We start from the raw sequence: 12,135 nt of genomic DNA on the forward strand, positions 1-12,135 counted from the left end.
AGAAGAGAAGAGAAATTCAGTTTCTCTCCTAAATGTTTGGATTGACAAGAGAGAACTTGAGATAATTTTAAAATTTTAAAGTAACTTTAAAAAGATCTAGGGGCAGAGTTGAAATTATAAAATATTTTTAAAGGATTTCTCTCCTCTACTCTTCACTTTTGGAGAGAAAGAAAACTCACATTTTTTTTCTCTCATCATCTCTCCCCACTTAACAATTCAAACAAGAGAAATAGAGAGAGACTCATTTATATCTTCTCTCCATTTCTCTCAATCCAAACATAGCCCAAGTCACCAAATACCTCAGTTAAAATAAACGAAAAAAGAAAGAAGTTTTTTTTTCCAAGCACAACTATAGTTTAGATTCACTTCTCGAACTCATAATCTTGAGTGACAAAACAATCAAATGGTTAGAATTGATTGAAGATTGCCAACCATGATAGGTATTGATCATACGTGCAAACCTAGCCACCAAAGAAAGATAAAGTTACAAATGAAAATGTTCAGCGAAAATGTAAGAATAACTCCAATACGAGATAAAAAAGAGAAAATCGATTTAGATAATTTGGGCAAGTTCTACCAAGGCCAATTACAATCCTAGTTAGAAGAACATACTACTTTACAAGATTCTAAAGAGAAGAAGACCCAAAAGTACATTAGATCGACATGGTAAAAGTGGATATGAACATACAAAACTTTGTTATATAGAACTTTGACGATGATAACGATAATTGTCAAAGACAAAATTCAAGTTATCTTCCTATTTAGTTTCTTCTACTTTTCATTGCTTTTACGTTAAGTAAAATGTCACCAACAATCCATGGAAAGCTCAAGAAATTAAAACCATTGCAACAGTAGTTTGGGTGATACGTCACATGATACCACGCTGATGCCATCTTGTTATATTCATGTTCCTTGCAGCTACTATGGAACCAATCTTTCACCTCTTTTTGAAGGCTCTTTGTTGAGACCAAAATTCGATCTTTAATTTCCATGTATTTCTTCTTGTCATGCTGCAAATAGACTGATCGGTTCCGAAGATTACCTGTCAATATCTCTTCTTCACACTCTGCTCCATAATAATTCATTAAAGCGCTCAATTTCTCTGTATACATCATTTTGTGAGTCTCTGCAGTTTCTAGAAAAGCTTCAAATCCATTCACCTCAAGCTCATGGTCATAAGCAACTCGTGCTACTTCTTCTGACCAGACGAAATCAAGGTCTTGGTATTCTGTTGGGCGAATGGTGGCACGATACAGTTTCCCTAAAACTCCGGGGGAGGTGTACATGGGCCTGTCTTCCCTCTCCATGAAATCAGGATACTCCTTTGGTTTTAGTACTCTTGGCATCTCAGCTGGTGCTCCTGTCTTGGCAAAGTCCACAGCCATGGAATGAAGAGTTGCCAACTTAAGGCATTTCGGACTCCGGGCTTTGTCTGGTTCACGGTCTGCGTGAACCAAGTGTGCAGTGGAGATTACACCAAGAGTGTCGTTAATCATGTAATCAATGAAGAATTTTTGGATTTCCTGCACATATTGAAACAAAAAAAAAAAAAACAAAAAAAAAAAAATGAAATAATAAGTAACAATTGAGTTTTGTAAAAAAAAAGCTGCTATTGGCACCCAACTTTTACTTATTAGACCCCGATTTCTAAAATTGTTTATCACAACACACTAATTATAGATTAAAATACACTATTCAAACATTTCAAAGGTTTGGCTCAAGTTATAATTTCAACATTACAAAACATTATAACACTGTTTTCAAACAATTTCAGTAGTCGTTTACACTTATAATTAGGCCTAAACCCAAAAAATAGAAATCTAGCAAAAAAAGAAAAAGGAGAGAGCTTCTATTAGCACCCCAACTTCTACTTATTATCAACCATTCACTTATTTTCTCTTTTTAATTGGGGGTGTAATAAGTAATACTTGGGTTGCTAGCAGCTCTCTAAAAAAGTATTTATGGATTTCCTTAAAGTTTACTTAATGCTAGAAAATACAATCAGTTAAAAATTACCTCTAGAGTCACATCATGGTCCATTATACGTGGTCTCCTCCCAATGTAGTCCATGGGCATATCAGTATTTAATGGGATGAGATTTTCATCCCAAGATATAAAGAATAGATCTCCATCGAGATCACCACCAGAACATTCGTTTGGATGAGGCCTGTCGACAAACAAGATCACTATTATAAGAAACAGAGGTGTTGGAGCCTTATGCTTGAGGATCAGCTCAAGGTAAGGCTCACAAAGAAAGTCTTGAGGCTTTAAGAAAAGGTTCTTTTTCACTCAAATACTTCCGCCTTATTTGAAGAGAACTTAATAAAGATGAGGCTGTATGGAGGAGTATGCCTTTTCGACACATTTTGACTAAGATGTACGCCTTATGGTGGTACATCTTAGTCAGAAGCGATCACTTTTATTACCTTGGGTGTGTTACATAGACGAATGGAGAGATTGAGGAAGATGTTTCCCATACAATCATAGTTAAAGAGGTTAAAGTGGAGATGCCTAAAAGAAATTTTTTATAAGTAAGATGTGCTATGCTTTATGGAGTTGAACGTTGGACGTTCAAGAAGCATCATGATAATAAATTGAGCGTAGTAGAGATGAGGATGTTACATGGATGAGTGGAAAGACTACGTAAGATAAAATTAGAAACAAACATATTTACAAAAAATGAAGGAATAGCTCCAATAGGGGTTAAGCTAAGAGAAAGTCGATTGAGATGGTCTGGATATGATCCAGTTAGAAGAAATATTTAAGTTGAGAGTTCTAAATGAATGAGATGAAGACCCAAAATAACGTGGATAGAGATGGTGAAACCAAACAGGAATTTGCTTTCAATAACAACACAGTTGGCTCTAGACAAAGTAGAATGAAGGAATAGGATTTTTCACCTAATAGGATTTCTTATATTATTACTAGTATAATAGGTAGTCTTCAAATTCTGCAATTTACTTTGGGAAAAGATGCAAAACTCTGATAAAAATGGACTTAAAGAAGCTTATGAGATCTGTTGCATACCTCTCTCCTTGTTGAGGGAAGACAAGGCAATCGACCAAATTCTTCTCCTCTAATGTGGGTTCATATACGGCCTCGAGTACTCTGATATCACCCGGATGGAGACAAGGGTTTTTCGTAACCACTACCTTCCCTACTACTACCGAAGTTGTCTTGTCCACCTTATGAAAGAAGGTCTGATCACTGAGTTGAAGCTCTGCCCTTTTCATGGTTACTCTGACATACACTTGACCATATTTTAATGTGCCAGTTTCATCCAAGCATCCCATAAGAACCCGTCCCTTTGGGACAAATACTCGGCATTTCGTTCTTATATCGGACAACTGATACTCCCGATGTGCTCTAAGCATCATCAAGAGATAAGGTTCCTTACCCGGTTCATAACCTTGCAACAACATTTTTACTATAATGTTCTTAACATCACAACCACCCATTCCCTCCAAAACATTGAGAGCAGCGTCTCTACTGGTTAACATTTTGTCAAGAAGACGGATTTGTTCGTGCTGCATTGCCTCAAACTTGTCGTCCTCTATTCCCAAGGTAGACAAAAGGGAAACAATTTCCCGATTCAAATAGCATGGCAAGGATTCACTCCAACTAGTGACATTGAGCATCTTGTTCTTTGAGTCAAACTTTAGCATGCTTTGCCTCAACGATAGCTTCCGGAAGGAATTACGATCAATGGCTATAACACCTTTATATCCGCCATATCGAATTTGGAAAGCTGACGGTGTTTGACTCAATCCACACTTATAAGCAACTTGTTTGGCGAATGAGTAGGAAATTTTACCGATCCCATCTGAGAAACAGTAGCTTATACCATCAGTGGTAACTTCAACATCGGGAATGATCCCAACATCTTGTGTGGGAACAATAAATGTTTGAAGAGAAGAACTAAACAGTTGACCCATTCTCGCCGCACATTTCGACACACTACGGATTTTATTGAAACAACCCATCCATACTCTTATTTCTTCCGCACTAACATTGTCATTAGAAGCAAACATCCAAACTGAATTTGATCGGAGTTGGCTTGCCGAGAAGGCTAGGAACTCAAATCTCTTGGCTCCAATCATAATCCCGTCTCTGAGAATAGATAATATCCGATGGTATATTCCTGTTCTATGAGGCTTTGAAAAGACACCTCGTTCGACACTTTTTGAAATGGCATCTGATGGAGCCTTACTCCAATCTTCCTCAACAAAGGAAACTCTCAAGAAATCAGAAGCATATGCCGCATAGTGTTTCACAACATAATTGGCAGTTTCAATCTCGGGTCCCAAAAAGTAAACCTTCGAAGGAGTAATTAGAACTCTATGACAAGTCATCAAGTTTTGTTCTGCCAACCTTCTTTGCGATGATGACGGAAGATTCTTTTGATTTGTTTTCACGCTATGTAACTGACTTCGAACAAATGACATGGGTTCATAGCAAGTCGACTTCACTCTGTGCAACTTCTGAAGAATCATATCAGCAGAATCTACACTTAGACTGCTCAAAAGTTCAATTAGATCCGTGTTCACCGCTGCAAGGCTAATTTTCTGGGAATGAACCAAGGAATTGAGCTGGAAAAGGATCTCATATGCTAACTTAGACTCTGATGGAAACTTTATGAGCGGGACTATTTCAGACTCGGAGAAAAATTGTTCGCCGTGTTGTAAAGTTAGATCTTTGAGTTCTCCTTCATAATGTGGGTAGGTGGTAGAAATATCTGAAGCTAACGATCCGTTTTCAAGTTTCCAACAAAAAGAAGATGAATGTCCAATGGACTTGAACGATGAAAAATCTGTTGTGCGAACCCAAATAAACTCAAAATTTTCCTTGCAGATATGGTACCGGTCAGTGTTGAATTTTGCATCTAAAGTAGGCCCAGAAATTTTTTTGTATATTTTTGGCGCGTACTTGAGCTGAAAATTTACAGTTTCAGGTAAAATATTCTTCAGTAAAGCAGGAAGCAAAATTAACATGAGAAGTAAAAAAATAAGATGATTTTTTTCCTGAATTGTAACTTCTATTCCAACATCAGACTCCTAAAGTTATGACTTGAGGAAAATTGCAATCTTCATGACGGGTTGTTTTCTAGTTAAGCTATCCGTATTTAGTACAAAGTTTACATTTATTCTTCTTTCCCTTCTAGTGTACAAAAAGAAAACTCAACTCAATTTTTCAGGGGACAAAAGAAGATATAGCTTCACCTCTCTATCTCTTGTATTAAAATAAATTATACCAAATTAGTTAAGCATAAACCTTCACATGGAACATTATAGCTTCTAACCATGAAGGTGAAAAAAGGCCAGTTTTGTTACTAAACCAAAGTGTTTTTATTACAATGATGTTCAGCAAAACTAAAGGCTTCGTCTCCATCAATTTAGTGATATCATAATCATCCTCAATGTGTATCCCAAGTATTCCGGTTTGGCCAATTCTATCGTTCTACACCATTGTTTTCAAATGCATGTGAGGCTTATGCCTTGAGATGCGTCTTAGAGCGAGGCTCGTTAAAAACCCCCTGAAGCACAAGAAAGAAATGTGAAAGCAATTGAGGCTTACGCCTCAAAGCATGTGGTACCCAAAAGGCATACACCTCAATGGGAGGCGTACGCTTTGCTTGAATTTATAATTAATTTCTTTTTTTTTTTTTTTAATTAATTGTATTACTACTTTCTTCTTCTTCTTATTTTCTTTGTTGTTGCTGCCATACAACATGATTGGAGCGTATTTAGATATAAATTCGAATATAATAATAATATATGCTAAATAAATCGTTGAATTGATTTAATTCATAATTAGCATTTGCAGTATTTAGTATTATGAAGAGAAAGTTATTAAAAAGAAGTCTAAAGTTACATTTTGCAATAAATATAAAATAATTATTTGCTGCAGAAACTTTCAGTTATTTAAATATAAAATATTTCTTCCTAATTAAAATATAATATAAAATATTTTATTTTATTATTAACGTAAGAGATTAAAACTTGGAATTTGATTATGTGGATTTGTAAATTGAAATTCCAAAATATATGGTAGCTACCCTGTTTTATTTCAATATTAATCATTCAAATATATTATATTATTTATTTAAAATCCATGCATGTGTGGCTTACGTCTGGAGGCATTGGCAATCAAGTGCCTTGCCTCACACCTCAGCATTTGAAAACATTCCATACTGTCTCGAACAATCTTATGTCCTGTTAAATAATGTGTCTTGAAATTCCTAATGTAATGTATATTCCAAGGAACACTCAATCACAATACATGAAAGGATTTGGAAAAGGGTCTACACATAAAATTCCATAATTTGACATAAAACAAAAAAATAAGAACAAATTTGATGGCCCTGTTTGAGTGAACAATTTTGCTCCAAAGATGAAAATCTGAAGAGGTATTTGTAAAAAAGACATCTTTTTGACAATCCAAACAGACCATAAATGATGAATTCTAACTAAATTGCAGCAAAAAAAAAAAAAAAATTGCTAGAATTCCATATTCCACAAACTTGTTAAAATAAATAAATAAACAAACCACAAAGATGAATCACTTTTTTCATCAGAACATTTTCTTTTACTAACCAAATAACAGCAAACCCAGGAATAAAATTCCATAATTTGACATAAAACCAAAATAGGAACGAATTTGATGGCCCTGTTTGAATGACCAATTTCTCTCTAAAGATGAAATTTGAAGAGGTTTATATATTTAAAAAAAGACATCTATTTTACAATTCAAACAGACCACAAATGATAAATTCTTAACTAAATTACAGCAAAGAAAAAAAAAAAAACAGTAATAGAATTTCACAAACTTGTTATAATAAATTAAAAAAAAACCCCCACAAAGAAGAATCAATAAATTAATTAAATATACCTTCAAAAGAACTGCATTTAAATCCTCTCCACTCAAACGACACCCAAAACAAGCTAGAACATCCCCAAATTGAATCTCTAACTTATAACTCTCACCACCTTCAGCCACCCAAAACTCAAACTTTTTCCTCTCAGGCATAATCTCAGCCTTTACACTCTTCCATGTCTCCAAAACCTTCAAGCAATCTTTTTCCACCAAGAAACCCACATGCAAGACTCCTTCAGTAACCCGATTATGGACTTCGGTTGGTCGAACGATGATCTCTTCGAATGATGGTGAGATTTCTAAAAGGGTATTTTGGAAAATAAGCTTTCCTTGTTCAGAGAGGAGATTAATGGTGTTTGCAGCAGAAATGGTTTCGAATTGAACTCGACCCACGCCTTTGGACTTCCAGTTTTTACGCTCTGTGAAGATTTCGATGGCAAAGACAGAATCTTTCTCAAGTGTGGACTCAAAAAATTCAAAGAGTTCTTTAGCAATGGCTGTTAAAGGGATGTTCGATACTCTCACTGTGGTTCTTTTCACAGCCATGGCCCTGTGCGAGAGAGAGAAAGAAACGGAAAGTCGGAGAGAGAAAGAATGGTGATGTAAATATATTAGTGTCCAACGAACGGCTGAGATGGAAACAAGTACTTTCTATATCTATCGAATCTCATTGAACTGATATGACGAACCTACGACTCAGTTTCAACTTTCAACTTAAAAAGCCCTTAGATTTTCTATAAAAAAAGTGCTATTGGCACCCCAATATCTTAAAACACCCTCTTTGAACATTACCCTAGGACTGTCAATGGATAGATATTCGATCGCATAGTGTCATATCCGAATTCGAATCCGAAAAAAAATAATGATATTCGAATTTGAATTCGAATCCTATCGAATATCACTAACAAACATTCAAATCCGAATTTGAAAACTATATCGGATATTTGATAATATCTGATCTGATAAAAAATCCTACAAAATACTATCATCCTCAATCTGTAAAAAACAAATAAATTGATTTTCTTATTTTTTTTCAACTCCAATAGTCGTAATCTTCCACCTATTTTAGTGTTAAAATCAAATAAAATGGGATTTTAATTTGTATGTGTGTGTGTGAGTGAGAGAATATGTACTTATATGCTCGTTGGTCGGAGAAGACGATGATTACGAAGCTCACACATTCGAAACCCACCTTAACATTACTTCAACTGGTTCTTCTTGCGTTTGCGTTTTAGATTGAGAGAAGATAAAAAGTTAAAAGCTAAGTTTTGTTGTAAAACATGAATATATAATATATATAATATATCGGAGCGGATATTATCGAATTGGATTTCGCAACATCCGAATCCGATATTCGATATCCAAAAATTTCGAATAATATCTGATTTTTCGAATTCGAATTCAGATTACGACTATCCATTGACACCCCTACATTACCCCAGGTTTGGCTCAAATTTATAACGACTGGTTAGTTGCACACCACCCATTATCAATTGCACTCTATCACTTAAAAATCTCCCTTTGCACTCCATTTGGATGATTGACACTCTATAAATAATTTTTAAAAATGTTGCACTCCATTTTTTATTTAATTTTTTTTGTTCTTCACCAATTAGTTCAAAAACTTGACCAAGTATTTGATTTTATTATTATTTTTTGAGAAAATAAAATATAAATATTTTTTATATATTAAAAATTATTTTGAGATATTCATAAATTTGTTATGATTTCATTTTACTCGATTTACGAGCTTTTGCATTGATTTGATTCGATGAACATTCAAGTTAAGTTTAAAAATGTAAAAAGTACCTCAAATATTCCCAAAAACATGGAGGTGTAACATCTAAAACAATCACATCTCTTTAAATCTCTAAAGTTGTTGGAAGGGTATTTAAGATATTTTGAGTACTAAATTGTTTATATCTTTGTAGAGGGGATTTTTTTTTTTACATATTATCAAAAAATAGACCTTTGCGATCATTTTCCTTTAAATAAAAAAAAGAGAGTATTTTTTAAGTTTGGTGTGTAACCAACAATTAGTGGTATAGACATGATATTTTCGTTGAAAACCCAATTTCTAATAGGATTGGAGTCGCCACCATTCTTTTTTAAAATAGGTGTAAACAGGCATTTAAAATAATTTTTGAAATTTAATTTTGTCATTGTAGTAATTCTCGTTTATGGAAAGGGTATGACCTACCTAATATCTAGGTAAAGAAGTCTAGTTAGAGGATGAAAAAGGTATTAGGCATCATATCCTCTTTATCAAAAGTGGTTTACCTTTGAAACTTAGTCAATTTTTTGAAAAAATTTAAAAGTGAGTCAAGTATGCATGAAAAAATGCGTGTTAAAAGGGATGTATGTAATTATTGAAAATGTATCCTTGAGCAAACTTTTGATATTAATGTGAGACATGAGGGGGTATCCTAAGAAAAATTATACCCTTATATGGTTTACATTATTTTCATGATTAAGAATGTTGATTTAGATTTTTAGAAATGTTTTATATTAGAAGTCCCTTGAAGTCATAATCTTAATGCATCATGCAAAACTAGAAATTTGGTGTTTCAACACAACCAAGTAAGTGACACATTTCTTCATCATAACAAAAAATGTATAATGTGAGTACATTGTATACAATATGATGCATATGAGATAGTAGGTAATAAAAATGATTTCAACCGAACTGAAGTCTAACCTAGCAGGAGTGACAAGGGGAATATATTACATCCTAAAAGTACCCTAAAATATAAAGGGGTAGAAGTAGAAGATGTAAGTATTTTAACTATAAAATTAAACCTACACTCACCTTTGTCCCTTGATGTTCTTGGATGAGCTTAAGTCTTAAATAGAAAAATTAGTAAGTTAGGGGTTTTAGTTGAGAGTTAGAGGTAAAAGGTATGTAGACACGGGATTTCGCCATTCGACCGGCCACATCTACTGATTTTGGAGTCGCCACCATTCATAGTGTAAGTGGGTGTGAATGGTCAAACCGATGTGCATTTTTGAAAAAGTGACATTTTGGCATTTAGTGACTCACGTAGATAAGGTACGGATCAAACCTTAAGATCCGGGTAAGCGGCTCGGTTGGAGAAAAGGGAAGGTGTTAGGCACCCTTTTCCTCCCCACGGAAATAGTGGTAACCTCAACTCAACCTCGGTCATTGTTGATGAAAAAATAACGAAAAATGATGTGCCACGTGTTTGTGCATTGGTACCCTAGATAGGGGTTCATTTTCGGCTTGATCATAGGGTCATTCCATTGATGGAAATGACCCTTATAGACCTTTAGCCTGGAGTCCATTCATCCTAAAAAATAAAATGAAGGGGAGAGGGGTGATAGAAGAGGGAGGAGGAGAGGATGTAGAAGAGAAGAGGGTGGGTTGCCTTGAACCCACCTTGTATCTTCTTTCTTCTTTTCTTCTTCTTCTTTGAGTCTTCTTGAGTCCTTAGTATTTTTAAGCAAATACAACTCTTTTTTTTTTTTGGTTGAAAGAGTAAAGAAGAGATGATGAGTAGTGATTTTTTTTTATGAGACTGGGGAGGATTAGTGTGAGGGAATTGGAGGATTTTCTTAGTGAGAGGGGGTGATAGTTGTTAGTAGAGAGAGAGTTGGGGAGAAACTTTGTAGTGAAAGTTGGGGGCCATTTTTTGTGTGAAGAGGAGGAGGGTATTTATAGATGTTGAGGAGTTATTTTAGGGATATAATGGGTGAAGTGAAGAAAAAAGTAGAATGGTTATGAGTGTTGAGAGAGAAGTGGTGGGTTAATTTAGAGGAGATTGGAGGGTATTTAGGTAAGGAGGGTTAAATGGGTGAGTTTTGACCCAATGGTTTGGATCCTACCCAACCCATTTGGGTGAGTGTTTGGTGAGGTAAGTTTAAGCTGGTGGTTGTGATTTGTTTAAGAGCATGGAGGATTTAAAGAGGTGGTTGTGATATATTTTGGGAGGGTGAGGGCGATGATGCCATGTGTTAAGGTGGGTGGAAATGAGGGTTGGGATAGGTTGATGGGAGAGGTTGCGTGTTTGACTCGAGAGGCTGTGTCGGTTTTCGGTTTGTCGATGTCGGTTTTGTCGGGCCTGATGAGGGTAGATTCGGGGCTCTGGTTTAGGGGTGTGGGTCGCTGTGTTTTGATTTGCGCGACCCGGTGCTGGGTTGATGTGTGGGTCCTGGGCTTTACCGCCCCTTCCTGGGGTCGGTCGTTGGGTGCGGGCGGTGCGCTGGGGTGCTGCCCATGTGTCCATCTTTTGCGCTCCAAGCGTGCTTGGTTGCTGTGGGTTGTGGTTTATTGGGTTAGGGTTGTGGGTTGGCTCCTGCCTATGGCTCATGGTTCTGCTTTGTGGGCTTTGTAGTGTTGGACTTGGGTTTTCGAAATGGTTTTTCCCGCTCACGGCGGCGGCGCGGTGCTCGTAGGCGTGGTAGGCATCCCAAGTCTCACATTTTTTATTTTTAATTTTTTAGATTTTTTGCATCATTAGTTTGATCAAAAATGCCCCGTGTTGGCGAATCGGCTTTTTAGGCCCGTTGGTGAAATTTATCGAAAATTTGGCGTTTTTTATTTTGGAGCGGAGCGGTGGAATCATTGGGAAGACGTAAGGTAGGCCGAGTCCTTTTGGTAAGTCTCCTAAACCATTGAGAGGTTCTTAGGGGCCTCGGGTTGGTAAAAATATCACTTTTCAATGACTTGGGCCTTTAAGGCCCGTTGGCCCATTTATTTAGAAAATCGATATTTTTGGGCCCTTTCGAGAAGTGGCCCGTTCAAATTGAGGTGTCTACAAGGCATATAGGGGTTTTAATATAGGTTGGAGGTTAGAATGAGGCTAGAGGTTCTTTGTGGAAAGTTGGGAGATAGTTAAGAGTTCTTGAGTAGAGGGTTGAGTTGAGAGATGATTAGAGGTATTGAGTAGGAATTTTTGTAAAGCTTAAGGCTTAGAGAATAGGGTTTGAGAATATGACTTTCTTATGGAAGATGAGACTATTTGTGAAGTTTTTAGAGAAGTTTTGAAAGTAAAATGATTCAACCCTAAGGTTTTTAAGAAATGACACAAGAAACATATAAGAATCTCTTATGATTTTTAACTTTCTGAGGGTAAGTGGTGGAATTTGATATAATACCTTTAGAATCAAGTCATTTGGCCAAGCTATGTGAGTTAGGCCATGTGACACAATTTTGATGGCTAAGGAAAAATAGGATTGAGAGGATGCATGAGCAAGGACATGTGGAAAGGTGATGAGTTGGGTCTCATATAAATATCTCATAAA

The 12,135-nt window shown here is 35.9% G+C and overlaps 1 protein-coding gene across 1 annotated transcript; it reads right to left on the reverse strand.

Annotated features, from left to right (window-relative positions):
• Positions 1 to 679: 679 nt before the first annotated feature.
• On the reverse strand, positions 680 to 7,462 carry RDR2 (RNA-dependent RNA polymerase 2). Its single transcript, XM_086442264.1, has 4 exons — positions 6,889 to 7,462; positions 3,028 to 4,931; positions 2,017 to 2,167; positions 680 to 1,523 (listed from the first exon to the last, which is right to left on the reverse strand). The coding sequence occupies exons 1-4, from the start codon at positions 7,417 to 7,419 to the stop codon at positions 762 to 764; spliced, it is 3,348 nt and encodes a 1,115-aa protein (XP_086298390.1). The 5' UTR covers positions 7,420 to 7,462; the 3' UTR covers positions 680 to 761.
• Between the last annotated feature and the right edge of the window lie 4,673 nt (positions 7,463 to 12,135).

The sequence above is a fragment of the Akebia trifoliata genome, chromosome 5 (genome assembly GCF_017979445.1).
Source record: "Akebia trifoliata isolate Shusen 1 chromosome 5, ASM1797944v1, whole genome shotgun sequence".
In the NCBI taxonomy this organism is placed as follows: domain Eukaryota; kingdom Viridiplantae; phylum Streptophyta; class Magnoliopsida; order Ranunculales; family Lardizabalaceae; genus Akebia; species Akebia trifoliata.